Source organism: Aulostomus chinensis, chromosome 12 (assembly GCF_037954235.1).
Source record: "Aulostomus chinensis isolate RoL2024-O1b breed Wild chromosome 12, RoL_Achi_v1.0, whole genome shotgun sequence".
NCBI lineage: Eukaryota > Metazoa > Chordata > Actinopteri > Syngnathiformes > Aulostomidae > Aulostomus > Aulostomus chinensis.
The window spans coordinates 26319965-26335672 of NC_141331.1; the positions used below are offsets into that span (position 1 = coordinate 26319965).

Here is a 15708-nt window from a genome sequence, read left to right on the forward strand (position 1 = left end):
CCGTATTTGGAAGATGTGTGGTTACTCAGGAGTAGAAGAGTTATGTTCAAAAGAATTAAAAGAAAGTTAAAGGCCTTGGAACAAATGACATCACATCCCCTCACTTGTGTCATCACGTCCCTCACTGATGACGTCACATCCTTCACCGATGACGCCACACCCCTCACTGGTGACGTCAGTCCCCTCACTGGTGACGTCAGTCCCCTCACTCGTGACGTCACGTCCCCTCACTGGTGTTGTCAGTCCCCTCACTCGTGACGTCACGTCCCCTCACTGGTGTTGTCAGTTCCCTCACTGGTGACGTCACGTCCCCTCACTGGTGTTGTCGGTCCCCTCACTGGTGTTGTCAGTCCCCTCACTGGCGACGTCACATCCCCTCACTGGCGTCTTCTCGTCCAACTAGAAGAGTTTGACACCTGAGAAGTGAATGTGTTGCAGCAGCACTGGGCACTGCTTCCATCTCAGAATAAAATCATGAACAGTCTGAATTGGGTTTAGTTTTCTGTCGCGGTGCGTGGCTCACGATAGCGATCTGTCTTTCTGAGGAGGAAAAGACAAAAAAACCCAAAAAGCAGGAAAGAGGTTTTTATTCCCAGAACTGTGGTGTCAGTTACTCAGAATTTGACCAGAGGGGAAACAAGATGGAGCAAGTCAGCTGTTCCTCAACATTGATGGTTCTGGAGAAAAGCAAAACACAGCACACAAGCATAGAAGAACAAAGATGTATAGCAACGCTTTCTAAAAATGTCCACAAAAAAAGTAAAATGAGTTTGTAAGGATTAATTGTCTGAGCTCAGAAGGTGTGTGGGCGCCCCCTGTTGGGCAATGATGCATAACTGAAGCTACAGTTAGCCACCAGGACCGATCGAAACACATTATATGTTAAAGTGGCCAAAATATTGGCTAAAAAAGATTTTTTTTTAAAAACTTAACACTTAAGTTGCTTTTTGGCTCCTTAGTGGCAAAATTAAAAGTTTAAAACAGCCAAAACAGCCCCGGATGTCAGAGGGTGAAGCCGAGCTCCAACCCCAAAAATCAGCAGCTTCCTTGGACAGCCACTTCCACATGTCTCTGAAGTTGTTTTCCTCCTGTTCTCTTACATGCAGGTAAACAGGTGAAGAACCCTCGTTCTCCAGATTATGTCCCTTCTGTGTTCACGACAGCACCCTCATCCCCAGAGATGAAGGAGCCAGGTTCCTTAGACATCCCAGACAAGCAGGAGGCCCGCGTGGAGGCTGCTAACGCCCTGTTGTTCCTGCAGGGCCAGGGCACGTCTGCCGTGGGGGGGCTGGGTCATAGTGAGCATCCCGAGAAGACGGAGCAGGAGGCTAACGTGGAGGACAGCGCCTCCTCTTCCCTCAGCACGGATGCAGAGGAGGAGGACGAGTCTGTGAGTGACAGCAAGAAAGGAAAGTTTGCTCCTAACTCCAACACGCCGGTCAACTTTGATGACATCCTGAAAGCTCTGAAGAAGGAGAACCAGGCTCTCAAGGAGTCTGTGGAGAAAATGTCCCTCTCTGAGAACTCGTTGAGGAATGATGCAGAGAAGGTGAAGTTCTACACTGGGTTACCCAACTACTTTGTCTTGGAGACAGTCATGTGGCTCCTGGCGCCTCATATGGACGGCATAAAAAACATGAAGCTGTCCAAGTTTCAGCAGCTGCTGCTCACATTGATGCGTCTCCGTCTGGACCTCCGGAATCAAGACCTGGCCTACCGCTTTGGTGTGAAAGTTGGCACGGTAACCAGAACTGTTCATCGGATGGTCAACATCATGTCCTCCACGCTGGTGCCAACAGCTGTCTTCTGGCCCTCCAGAGCTGAGCTGCGGAAGAACCTGCCGGTGGCCCTGCGCTCGTCCTACCCGGACTGCGCCGTCATTGTAGACTGCTTCAGGGTGCCCTTTGAAGGGCCAGTGTCCCGGGGCAACGGGCAGCAGCAGCAGAAGGAGGTGGCTGGCACGCAGGGGGTGGGAACAGGTTGTAATGTGCTGAAGTATCTGATTGGCGTGGCTCCACAGGGTGTTGTCACCTTCGTCTCCAGGGGCGTGCTAGGAAACGTCAGTGACAAGACCCTCGCCGAGGGCTGTGGATTTCTGTGCAAGCTTCTCCCCGGTGATGTCGTCTTGGCAAGTCGTGACCTCGACATCGCAGATTCTGTGGCCGCCCGCGGAGCTCTGTTTAAAATCACCGGTAGCTACCAAGAGGAGGCGTACTGGAGCTCCGAGAGCTCACCGGTGGCTGAAGCAGCCTCTGAGACGCTGAGCGTGCAGGCGCATGTGGAGAGGGTGATCTCCATGGTGAAGCAGCGGTACGCCATGCTCACGGGCCCCGTGGAGAGGCCCTTCACCACGGCCTCCGAGCGCACATCAAACCTCTCGACTTTTGATAAGATTGTGCAAGTCGCCTGTGCCTTAAACAACCTGTGCATCTCTGCTGCTCCTCTGGAGTGATTCGTGCAGACGTGCCTGGTGCTCCCTACTGCCACTCAGGCACTTCTCCTCCCTTTAATGTCAGGCCCAGTTCTCCCTCCGTGTCCCTGTGTCAGTAACACACAGAAAACTGATTTATTACCCACTTCTTTCTCAGTCAGTGAATGTGATATTCCCTGTTATTCAGGACAGCTCATACTGGGGAATATGTGCACTTCTCCCAAAGCCACAAACCACATTGCTGAGATGTGATGTCATGAAGTTATGCAACTCATCTGACAATGAATGGCACGCTTGCTTGTAAGGATCTGTTTAGCATTTAGCTTTGAATGTGAGTGAAGTCTGCCCCCATTGGCCATGTGTATATACCCTGGTATAGCAGTGGTAGTTTGGGTGATGGACAGCGCTCCCATAATGCAATCTTGTGGCACTCAAAAGTGTGCGGATCTTTTTCATTCTGACGAAACACTGCAGCAGCAGCTGAGGCTTCTGTTGAAGCGAGGATCTGTAGGTGGAAGCAGCTGCTTGTGCTTGTGATGTATGGAACATGAAGATCTGTACAAACAAGAGGAAGAGAGGTAAAAGGGTTAGAACAAACACAACAGCATGCACAAGGTCTCAGGTAGGACCCTTGCAGGAACAGACCCCTCTTTGGCTATGACTCCGCTCAAATGTACCCCCCTCACACCACAGGGCCTCCATATTGCCTCCACATTAAGGATAATTCAGCCAAAGATGAAAATTCCGTCGTGATCTACTCACCTCATTCTTTCACGGGAAGTTGTGTTGCAGGAACCTGCAGCTGCAACAGCTGAAGGCTACCGTGGTTACATGGCTAAAAACGTGGCGTCGGTGACATTTGCAAAACAAAAAAACTGCTTTGAACAAGCAGTGCGGAAGCATGTTATGTTTAATTTCTTTTTTATATTAGGAAATTGAAATTCCATTTTTGGGTGAACTGTCCCTTTAAGAGTTAACGTAACTGCTGAATCCAGCGCTAAAATCCAGAGAAGCTATAAACGCCACAGCTAACCAGCGGCTGGTGAACACGGTTGCAGACGGGCGAGATGGAGAGCGACCGTAGGGCTCCAGGTGAACGCGGTCCCTGCTTCCAGCTGCGCAGGTGCTGTTGTAGTCACAGTGCATGTCTGCTGCCCCCAGGTGGCCAAAAATCAGCTACTGCAGGTTTACATCATTATTTTTGAAATGTCTTAAATCTGCTCTTGTTTAGGAAAAAGGAAAAAAATCCACTTTTGTACCGCGTTACCCTCCATGAGTGAGTCTTCTGATGTCATTAGGGTTTTCCTTTTTTTCCCTCCGCGTTTCCATTCGTTCTTTTTTTGACCGTAACTTTTTTGATCGCAGTGAGAAACCACAGAGATGTTTTCACTAAAGGCATGACTCCCTGAGGTCACTCGGCTTCAGGAGGGGCTGATATTTTCATGCTTTGTCAAATAACCCCCCCCCCCCCCCAACAAAAAAAAAAAAAAATGGTTTTGCTCAGAAGTCACCTTGTGACATCGTAGTAGGTCAGACGGTGCGGTGGTTGTGTCCGGTGCCGGTGCCTTAGATGAGCTGGTCCACATCGACTCGTGTTTATGTTGCCTCGTCAGGATGTTGTGTTCTCCTGGCAGGTTGGGTTACCTGGTTACACCAACACCTTTCTCCTTGATGTTTTTATCTCTGCATTATTTACTTGTGTGTGTGTATATAGAGTCAGAAAGAAATGTTCCTATTTCTTTTAAATGTTTTATAAATATTTCCTCCATTTAATATGTATAAATTCCAAGCAATGTCAAGTTGTATGATTTGAAAGCGATAAAGTTGTGTGGGTACAGTCACAGTTCCGGTCCTTCGGAATCGTCTGGTTTCTTACGGCTTTCCACGAGATGGGAGACTGAAGGGGCTCAGCTCTGGTGGGCAGCGTTGCTTCACGCTTGCAGCTTCGCCGTTGCACAGTGTGGAATGTGCCTTGTGTCCTCTGACCCCTGGATGTCTTGTCTTTTTCTTTTGTCACTCGTTGTATGCTTGTCATGTATGATTGGGGCTCCTCTTGCAATGATATTGTCTTTTTGGTACAGTTTCTTATTTTGCTCTCTTATTTATTCAGCTGTGTTGGTTCATGTTAAGCCAACTGGAGGCCAGAAAGTGGAAGAATAAGGCCTCACTGATGGTTCCTATGTTGTTTACAGGGGGGAAGCTAATTCTGTTACTCACCTCTCTGTCACTGTTAACAGGGCTTAAGGAGCGACGACGCATGGCATTATGGGATGTGCCGGCCGTGCTGGAAACATGTGACGTTAACAGCAAACAAGGCTGAGACCAAAGCTACTACAGCATGTTAGTTGGAGAAAGTTCCTACTGCACGCGTGTGTAGGATTTAGTGACCCCTAGTGGTTAAATTGCAGTTCGCAACTCGTCAGGTGAGGCCCTGCTCATTCTGCTGGCTTGTTTATATTTCTGTCAGCCAATTGTGATGGCCATGGCCGGTGATAAGCCAATCATATTCACCGTGGGAGGCGCTAAGCCCAGGATGCACATAACGTTGAAAGTTGTTAGTGTATATTTTCACTGCTCACTGAAGAGCCCAGCGGACCAGCTCTGTTCCACCATCCTCCCCGTTTTCAGTGAGTGTTGCTACTGGCTTCACTGTAGCAGGAGGCAGAGAATGCTGACTGACATCATCCTGTACCACATCCGTGTTCATCCTCATGTTTCTACCCTCGCTCGTTGGGTTTCAGTCTTTCTTGGTGTTTTCATTTCTTGGATTAAGAGGGAGTTGCGCTCCATTGCTTTAAGTTGCGTAAAATAAGTATTTAAGTCGGCAACTGCTTCTTCCTCCATCTTCTTCTTGGCCTTCCACCGGTGCATAAACATGACCTAATTCAAGCTTTGATTCGCTTCAGTGTTGAAGTGTTTGCTTTTGCTGGGCCACTGCAGAAACACAGCAGGCTCCACGGAGCTGTGAGGAGAAGAGCAGTGCAGGAAATTAGTCAGTCGCTCAACGTCTGCTTCCATCTCTCCAAGTCAGTGGGTTTTGAGTTCATTACCCCAAATAAGGCCAGTGGTTAGCACTGACTTAATATTTTAGACTTCCTCTCCCGCATCAAACACATCACTAAGTACCGCACTGGTGAATTCTGAGGCTTAGAAACAGCAGTTGCTAACAGTTAAGACGACAGATATGAATACAGGAGGAACATGAGGCTCAGTGACGTCATCGCATGTCAGCTTTGTGCTTTTAGCATTCGCATGTCAGCTCGAAAACTGGTTTATTTGTGACAATTATCCTGGGAAATCAAAACATGTAAACCTCATAAACAGAGGTTGTTGTTTTTTTGTACAGTATTCTGAAAACCAGCATCCCAGGGGGTTTGCTGGAGGAACCCACATCCCTGTGGCTCTCTGCACGTTGATCCTGGTCTTCAGGCACTTATATTATCCTCCATTTCTGTCACTAAATCCTACACACTGGAGCTCACAAGTTATTATGAATTTTAATATTTTTTTTATTTATTCGTAGCAGATGATCACCCTCAGCACCTGAACACATGACATGGATGTGGAACATCAGATGCCAACGTTTAAAAATAGCAAATGAAAGTGAAACGGACCGGCGGTAAATCTTTGTCATCTTGTTTCTGAAGGAGGGCCAAGCTGAGATCCGGGTCAGGGCCCTTCAGGGCCTCTGATGACCTCTTGGCTTGACAAGAACATCTGCACACATTCAAAGTCTGGAGGTTTTCACAGAATCCAGCGTCTCGCCACACGCGTCTGTTTGCTTCTATTGTTGCATGTGCTTCCATGAGGTGTCGAGAGTTGAGTTGATCTCTTCTGCTTGTCTCCATGTTAGTGAGTGAAAAACGGACGTCTGATAAATGCGACAGCCTGTTGACGCTTCCTCTGGACTGATGTGTTTCTTGTGTGTGTGTGTGTGTGTGTGTGTGTGTGTGTGTGTGTGTGTGTGTGTCCTGCTCTTTAATTCCCCTGCTGCGTGTGTTGGCCCCTGATTGTGCTTGACAACTCAATGATTAGAGGATATCTGTCTTCTCTTCACTCTGGCTCCTGTTGATTTCAAGGCTTCGTGGTGAAGGTTCCCTCCGAGGCCAGAGAAGAGTTACTGAGTACCAATGTACTGATATTTTTTTTCATTTATCAAAGATAGAAATACTGTGGAGGAAGCCCCGCCTCGAATAAGCGCGGTGAGATCTCTCACTCTGCCTCGATGTGGCTCCTGGAATTTGACCTTTGGCGCCCCCCTGTGGTGTAATGTAAAAAGGTACCGCTACCCAGGGACTGACGCAATGGTTCGGTGGTCTTTCGTCGATTTTGAACTTTCAAGTCTCTTCGGAAGATAAAAAAGTCAAACAAAAGTGCCAGTCTTCATGGCGCCCTCGTCGTTTTCCACAGCGGTTTGTCCCTTCGAGTTTCCAGTCCCGAAAATACATCTTCAGTCGGCCGTCATTAACTCGGGTTTCCTAATGGTTCCTCATGACTTGAAGAGCAAACGTCTCATTGCTGGCCAGGATTTTTAAACCTGTTTATTTGATGTGTATAAGCAACTTCTGTCCTTGACCGCAGTCAGCAACATCCGGGCTCTCTACCTGTTCAACCAACTCCCGGGTAAAATGACCCGTTTCTTAGTTCTGTTGCTCTGTCTCGAAACTTCTGGTGTTGATGCAGTCACTAGTTGTTTTATTTTAACGTATTTTCTCTTACACCCGAGCATTAGTGTCCCTGACAGGCTCCTGACCTCCCCCGCACGTTGTCCAGTCCTAATTTTAACTCGTATTCTCTTTCCTGTGTTCGTATATGCGATTTTTTTTGTTTAAAGAACGCTGGTTCCTAACAGCCGCGTTTATTTATTTTGTTAATTTTTTAAAGTAAGTGTGAGACGGGAGCGGATCGTGATCGTGAGAGACGATCTTTGCTTCGGTGCTGACGTGCGGCGGTCCGTCACGTGACCTGTGGAATGTTAACAATGCAGCGAGTGTCCAACTTTGTGCTGCATTTCTGATCCTGCCTGGAGTCTGGGGAGAAAATGGAGGCTCATTTCATCATATTTACTCGGGTCCTCCGTCCACTCTGAGCCCTCGGCTGCCCCGCCACTCCCAGCGACCCGAAACCGGACTTTAGAAGTTGTGTTTGGACGGAATTTCCTCTTCGGACGGAGTTCTTCTGGCTGCTTCTCTCACATGGTAAGTTGAGAGGTTTTCGGGGAGGGGAGTGGTGGTGTAACATATTTCTCATAGACTGTATTTCCACGATTTTTTGCTGAGGGGAACGTTACGCCACGGTGAGTTGAATCGAAGTCGGGACGCTTTTCACCTCCGCGGGCTTAATGGAACTACTTTCTGCACAGACCCGTGTTTGTTCCCCAGCTTGGGATTCAGCGCCGAAGGCCCCGGGACGGTAAATCGGGGTTCCGAACTCTTTTCATGGCCGGGTGTTGAGACTTTGCCGGAGTCGGGTTTTGTCTTAAGGCTTTGCTCCAAACCAGGACGGTTGAACAACCCAGAAAGGTGCCCCCCCCCGCCCCCCCCTACTAATTCCAAGCCCTCACTGTCCTGCTGTGGGCCCCTCCAGAGACCTCCACGGGGCCCACACTCCATGTTGGGGACCAGAGATTCCTGTAGCTGCTAGTTTTGCTGGGTCATATTGTTTCTACCGTGAGCCTGCACGTAGGACCCTGATTTATTTGAATGCCTCTCCCCCACAGAGGGACTCTGCTGAGGGGGAGGTTCCAGAGGGGTCCAGGTTGTCATTTGGGTTGAAATGGCCCTTTTTCATCCACACAGGAAATCTGGCTGCATACTTTGGCACTGTTACAGCCATGTGGTCCTCCCAGGTGAGCCGCCGCCCTCCTGCTCCCGCCTGACTGGTGGTCTCACCAGCTCACCGTCAGACCTGAGGTCTGCGCCCCCCTTCATAAACAGCTTTATTTAGACTCTTAATGTTCCTGCAGCCTGTCCCCTAATGTGAGGGGTCACACGCCCGAGGCCTGTGGTGGTCAGTCCATGGTGGTGCAGAAGTGTCGTCAGGTATGAGGGTGCAGCTGGATTGGATTCTGTCAGGCAGCGCAGAGGCATCGTGTGTGTGTGTGTGGGGGGGGGGGGGGGGCAGATGTTCAGGCTGTGTTGTGTGTTTGGCTGTGCAGCAACAAACCCCACAGTGACATTCATGGATTCATGGGGGTGAATCAGTGAAGGGGGTATGATGACATTTGGGTGGAGGCAGCAGGTCACTGTGCTCACGTCTGGCTTCCATTAGCTCGTTCCTGAGAGCCCAAACCCCACGGAGCGACGACAGAGAGGCACCGCCGGTGCTCGGTTCTCTCAGGATCAAGTTATTCTGATGCCACACAGAAAACTTTTTACCAAAATTTGCTTGGGATACAATTGGGTCCAGCAATTCAGTCGTGGAGGCCATGAGATGTGACTCCTTCCTTTAGTTAAAACAAGATATGTCTCCACCTTGTGGCCCCACATGAATGAAAAAGTTTTTAAAAAATGTGATATTTTGTGGTCACAAAGTACAAATACTGCAAATATTACTCTGTTACTGCTCCAAGACTCCATATTTAGTAGACAAGTTCAGCGAATACCCGCCTCTCTTGGCCCATTCAATCGTGTCATACCTCTGTTGGTACTGTGTGTGTGTGTGTGTGTGTGTGTGTGTGCATCCTCGTTGCCCTTAGGACCTTCCAGGTGACAGGTTTATTTGTGTTCGACCAGCTTTTCCGCTCCACTCTGATCGCCCCTTTAACACGGATGGCGAGCTGTAACCACAGCGCCATGTTCGGCTCTCACGTTGAGGACCAGCACTGTGACATCGCGAGCGCGGAGACTTCTTCTTCATGTGTTGGTTTTGGGATGGATGTGTTCAGGTCCGTTCCTGACGCACGCTGGCTCCGGTGGTCAGCCAGTATGAAAGAGGGCTGGTCCGTGTGTGCCAACCCCAGCAGGCGTGTCCTGGCGAGCGGCGGTCGCAACACTTGAGACCACGCTCACAAGCGTGCGTGTGCACTCAGTCCTGGACGCATACAAGCGCGTTCTCTGTGGCGTTCTCTCACTTTCTCACACATTCTCGACTGTCTGATCCTCCATCAGCGATTCTTCCCTCCTCTCTGCTGTCAATCAAACCAATGCCGCGGTCATGTTGGTCCGTGCACGCGTTGGAAGGTTTCCATGTAACGTGTGAATGTATCGCACCTCCAGAGAAATGGGACTCTCTCTGTCTCTCGTAAGTCGCTGTCACTGGCGGCTAAACCAACCAGTAAAAAAAAAACAAACAAAACAATTCACGTTGTACAAAAACTGCAGTTTCTGTTCTACGAGGAAAGAAAAGTTGCTCCGGGTCGTTTGTACGAGACGGTGAAGAGCAGGACGCAGCAGCGAGGTGTTAATTCACCTCCGCTCCGTCTGAGTGTCTCTGCTTTCTGCTGGAGGTGTTTTTTTATGTACAAAAGCAAAACAAAAAAAATAAAATAAAAACTGAACTGAAACTGTCACCCAAAAACCGCAGTCGCCACCAAACCGCAGGCCAGCAGAGCTGTTGGACCCCCACTTCTGAAAACAGGAACCCAAACCTGGCGTTTCTGAAAGCAGTCGTCAGAAATCTCAGCTCAAATCAAGAACTCCAATATTCCTGACGAACGAGGGTCTGGCGGCCCGTCGTCCTCTACGCAGCTGAGAGGTTGTTCAACTTTTCCTCTCAGAAAAACAAAACAACTGTTGTTTTCTGCAGCAGATAAACGACCAAGAGACGCTGCAGCGACAAATCCTGACTTTTTTCATACTTTTTTTTTTTTAAAGAGGAAACAACTGTAACCCAGATTTTTGTTGTTGTTGTTGTTTTTTACATGAGAAGAAAGACTCTGTGTTGGACTGAGTGAGGTATTTTTTCTGGCTGCATTTTCTTGCAAGTGTGAGTTTCTGCTGGTTCCCAGGTGGAATGCAGGGTCAGAGGTCAGGGTTAAGTATGTATTGATGAAGATCAGGGCTAAGTTTGTGCGTGGGTGAGCAGCGCAGCCGCGCTGTTGCATATTTTATCCTGGTGTCAAGCTCGCCAGCGCTCACAGCACGTCACATACTTCATTTATCCAGTATAGCCTGTCCCATGATGGAGCAGAGGTATGACTTGACTTGTAGTTACTTGTGGAATGAAGTGCTCGTTGGTGGGACACGGCGCCTAAAGCACCGTAGGAATGAAGCCAAGAGATCCCAGAGATGGGGCAACATTCATGCAGCTCGGCACTTGCCTCCCCTGCCACCCACCAGTATGAAAAGCCAAACATGTTTTTATCCTTACAGAGTTTTATCTGTACAAACAGTGAAAGCTGTGTCCTTCTGAGCAATGGCCCAAAGGCTGGTGGGGCAGGGCTCTGGTTCAAGACCTCCTCATGTTTGTCAGCTCTGGTGCGAATGCCGTGAATGCCCTGCGTCTTGTGGGAAGAAGCTCCGGCTGACCGAGGAGATGAACTCACAACCCAAACCATCTCAAACCAAAAACATGATATCATGTCTTTCTGTGGGAAATGTTTCATAAAAATCAGCACCTTCAGTTTCCTCCCTTCTGCTACGAGGTTTTCACCTCTGTCTGTGAACGGGATGGAGCCAAAACTACGGTCCGAGGGAGAGCCGTTGGGTTTTGGGTCCGATGATTGAATCTGACCGTGTTTTGCTGCGGCGTGATCTGCTTTCCTTGCTGTGCTTTGAGGGTGTTTCCTTTTTGTGGGTGTGTCAGAGTTGTCGCCCAATCAGCAGCCACCATCGTGGCAAATGTTGAATCACATGATATCAAGCTTTCCAAATGGATCAGGCCTAGAACCAGACTCTTCAGACCAGTTTGGTTTAAAGAGACCCAACAGTCCTCATGAGCTAGAACATCAGTGACAGCAGTCTTCACCAGGCAGACACGACCAGCGCTCCCAGGCTGGGCGGCCATCTGCCTCGGCCAGGGAGGGGCAGTGGCGGTCAGCACCGAGAACACCGACTGCTCAAGAATACTCTTCTGCCTTCTTAACTGCACCACCGTTTAAACCAACAGTTTTCCTCATGGCATCAGTCCAGACGTCAGCAGCACTCCAGCGCGTTTCCAGCCAGTACCTTCGATTCTTGCTGTTGACAATTACAAATACTGGTCTTAGACTTTGTCAGACTTAGTCTTGACTACAGACGCACATCTCTTTAGGCGGTGCTACGGGGTCAGGTGTCATTGCACAAGTGTCCTGTCACTCAGACATTTTTGAATGCATGCTAAACAATTAGATTATAATTGCTGAACAAAGTTACTGGAATAATGAACAAGTTTTTCCACGGCAACCAAGTCCAAACCTGCCAAAACGCAACCGTGTCTATGGGTTTGGTGACTAACAGACCAGGTTGGCTTCTGGCGACCAGACGTCACCCAGGAAGCTGACGGGGATCTTTGATCTTTGGACAGAAAACCAGGCTGCCGCTCAGCTTCAGCGCCGCCTGTCAGGCGTTTGGCTGTCAGTGAAATCAGTGGATCCCAAACGCACACTGTGTGTTTTCGTAGTGGCATTGTTTCATTCAAATGTGCGTCTCATCAACAGCTGTGTGTGTGTGTGTGTGTGTGTGTGTGTGTGTGTGTGTGTGCACGGACAGACGTGCATACACTTTCTGTTTTTGTACAGTCTTTCTTTTTGTCATGTTTTTTTCATCTTTTGTGTGTGTGTGTGTGTGGGGGGGGGGTGCTTGTCCTATTGTAAATCATTGTGTACTCATTTGTGCAGCTGCAAACATGAAGAGCCCCTCATTTCTGTGGGACCAGTCGTTGCTCCCGTCACACACAGAAGGAAACGAGAGATCTGCAGCTTCATGGTGGGAGAAGCTTAGAGGACAAGAATTTAAGAGGAGGAGAGCTTCTGTGTTTGGTGTCTCAGTGTCACCGACACAACGACATCATCGCGCCTGTCTGAACTCACCACCTCCCTGAACCCTCGCGTCTTCTCACAGCCGACATGCTCACAGCGACTGTTGTGTGGCCGCCGTGGTGCGGTGGTTGTTACATTCACTTCATTTCCCACCACTTCTGCCCCCGTCTGCAGCCAGAAGCTCATGTGTGGTGTGAAGTGTGGAGATGGAGGTAGAAGTCCAGCCAGCTGTCTTTGCCCTGCCAAAGAAGCAACGTGTCAGTGGAATAAATCACACGCAACACAGTAGAGCCCTGCACGTTTGTGTACATGATCAGAAGCGTGGCCACAGCGTCCAATCCGGCCGTAATCATGGCGAGACGTGATCTGGGCTGCCGTCCACCGAGCTGGGAGTGTCAGCCTCAAGTCCAGATGGTCCGAGTCTGAGGGGGTGAACTCTCATCTTCACAAGCTTCTCAATCAAGTTAGGAGTTGATCAGAGGTCTCCGTCAGACTCCATCAGCATCAGTCAGACGTGAACACGGCCTGGTCCTCGGCGCCGAAGACTGCACCTCCGCTCAGGTGTCACCATATTTTTGTGAGGCTGGTGGAAGGGTTAGTGTGAGCGGGTCGGTACTGATGATCCATGAAGGCTTTCTCCTGTGTTTAAGCCTCGCTGTGCGTTCTCCCTTCACGTGTGCACTGATTGTTACCATCTTGTGCCCCACTGCAGGGAGCTTGAGGCCACACCCACTGCATGCATCAAAAATGTGTATTATCAATGTCTGCACACACACCTGCTTGTGAGAATACACACTGTCTATATTTGTATATGATGATAAATAAATGATTGCGTCCATATCTGTAGTTCATTAGCTTTAGTCCTCATGTTTCTGTCCATTCCCATGGAACATTTCCTACTTTGAATATTTCAGCCCCAGTGGTACTCTTGGGTCTAAGTCTCATCTTTCAGCAGTATTAGTACACAGATATTAGTATCAGCACTTGCAGCACAGATTCAAGTGTTGTGTTCATCATCATTGCCTGTGTTCCTGCCCTCTCGATATCAAGGAGATTAGAAATGCCCTCCTCTCCTGGTGTCGCCCCTCTGATTTCTTTTCGATGCCCACATGGAGCACCCGACAGGAACGTGTGCGTTTACCTTGCGCGTTAGCTAATCCCCAGAGGGGTGACGCTGCGGCGGCGGCGGCGGAATGTGGAACATGTTCCTCCAGATAAGACCGCCAAGCAGTGTCAGTGAACGCTTGATCTCAGGGGAGCGTCGCAGCCTGCGAGGCTCACATGTTTTGACCACCATGTTGAAGCTCTGCACGCTCACAGGGGTGTTTACCGATGACCACGTCGCACAAGTATGCAGTGACAGGCGGACTCGTGCAGCTATGCCTGGATGGGGTGCCTGGGGGGCGGGGGGGGGGTTGACCCCTATCATTCTTGAATGATTAATTAGGTATCTAACAGTCATGCTTGTGCTCTGTTGATTTCAATTAATGTGTCTGCTGTATTTGCTTTTTATAGTTGTTATTTATGTTTGTTTTTATCACTGCAAGTGAAAGTGGGGCTGCTGCCACCATCAGGAATGCGACTGCTGTTGTCAACCAAGCGGACGCTAGAATCGCACAGCGTCGAGCCTGCAGTCCACATTGAAAGGCCATATTCTCAACTACATGCCTGCAGACAGTTGCACTGCACTTGAAAGCATCAGTGTGTGTGGGGGGAGTCGGGGCGGTGGGCCTAGTTAAGGTCTAGTTAATGAAAGGACCTCTCCAACAACATGATTTACTACTAGGCATTGACATGATACAAATATTGTGATGTACCGCTTAATTTAGTGAAGATTTTGAAATGGAGCTGGAAATACCATTGCTGCGTGTCACCAGGGTTCACCCCATCACACTGAAGAGTCGAAACGCTTTCATTCAAAATTTCCATTCCAGATTATGAGAGCGATCTTTGCAAAGTTGGGGCTTGAATATTGTGGAAAAAAATAGGGACATGTTATTGGCTTCTATTGGGCCGCCCTGATTATGAGCTCCAATTGTGCTGCTTTAATCTTAATAAACCAAATCAGAGCAAAGAGCAAACATGGACACTGCTGCCTTCACGCTCTTACTCCCTCCCTCCCTCTGTCCACAGGCGCAGATTGGCAGCATCATGGTTTGGCTCTGCGGCACCCTTGTGACCGGCTGCATTTCCTGGAATAAGCTGGAACCCGAGCCTTGAAAGCCACACCATGGAATGCCTGTAGCACCCCACTTCACCTCCATCCAGCCCACCAGCATCAGCAGCAATCAGAAACACAGAGAGACACAAACAAAAAGGGGACACAGAGGAGGAGTCCCAAATCTGTCCCCTGATCTGCTGCTGGAGACTCTTTATCTATTTAGGTCAGCCAGTTCAGCAGGGATCTCTGGGAGGGAGCGGGGGTGTGAGATCCAGTTAGCGTGCGTGTGCGTGTTTCCCTTTTTGAGTAGGTGCCTGCCCTGGGCACTGAGGCCATGAGGCCCAAGACTTTCCCGGCTGCCCCGTATGTGGGCAACACACGCCAGAGGCTTCAGGAGATCAAGGAGGGGCTGAAGCAGCCAGCCAAGCTGGTGAGCCAGGCTCTGCACGGGGGCAGCTCCCGCGCCGAGGGCAGCAGAGGGGCCGACTGCAAGGGCGGGAAAGACACAGCCAGCAGGCAGCAGCAGCTCCGGCCGCCGCAGAAGTTCAACAACTACCAGAATGCCCTGAGGGAGATCCGCAAGTCCCTTATGCCCTTTGCCAATGAGTCAGGTCCATCATCTGGGTCAGGACACCCTGCTGGGGCCGGAGAGGTGAATCGGCAGATGTTGCAGGAGCTGGTCAATGCAGGCTGTGATCAGGTAGGTGTGTGTGTGTGTGTGTGTGTGTGTGTGTGTGTGTGTGTGTGTGTGTGTGTGTGTGTGTGTGTCCTATTGCTGTCCAGTCACGTGCGTGTTTGCTGTGAACCCAACTACACCGACTAGTTGATGGTCCCATTACTGTGCTGACTATATGGCATCACTTTGTTGCCACTGGTGCGCCTCCATCAGTCTAACATTCACTCAGTCAAAGGTACATGTTGTGTTCCATAAGGAGCCAAGAAGAAGAATGAATTAAAGGAAAGAGATTTTCCTCACTGACCATTTTGAAGTTTGAGAGTATCTGGGGTAGCTCCTCGGTCACGTGAGCTTGTTCAAGAAATGGGCCTTTTTGTTTTTCTGTCTTCTTTTTTTTTTTAAGAGGCCAGAACCTTCTCAGGTGAGTTGAAGCTTTTTTGCTAAATGGTGAGAGTTAATCAATTAAAAGGGAAAAGCATGCAGAGAAAAGTTGCAGTTCTGAGCGACAGAGTTCAGTTCGATCGTTTGAGGGTGAAGATTAT

The 15708-nt window shown here is 49.4% G+C and overlaps 2 protein-coding genes across 3 annotated transcripts in view; both read left to right on the plus strand.

Annotated features, from left to right (window-relative positions):
- LOC147252606 (uncharacterized) overlaps window positions 1-6436 on the plus strand; it is an 8380-nt gene extending 1944 nt beyond the window's left edge. Inside the window, exon 2 of the mRNA XM_086220967.1 lies at window positions 1107-6436. Coding sequence (XP_086077093.1) covers window positions 1107-2452 — 1346 coding nt within the window. The 3' untranslated portion in view covers window positions 2453-6436. The remainder of the gene's footprint in view (window positions 1-1106) is intronic.
- A 142-nt stretch (window positions 6437-6578) lies between these two features.
- Window positions 6579-15708, plus strand: part of lats2 (large tumor suppressor kinase 2) — a 30722-nt gene continuing 21592 nt past the window's right edge. Inside the window, exons 1-2 of one of the 2 annotated variants that reach the window (XM_086220960.1) lie at window positions 6579-7629; window positions 14463-15190. In XM_086220960.1, the coding sequence (XP_086077086.1) occupies window positions 14825-15190 (366 nt within the window). In that variant the 5' untranslated portion in view covers window positions 6579-7629; window positions 14463-14824. Of the gene's footprint in view, window positions 7630-7825; window positions 7844-14462; window positions 15191-15708 lie in introns of those variants that run through there. The other variant, XM_086220961.1, reaches the window with a different exon arrangement.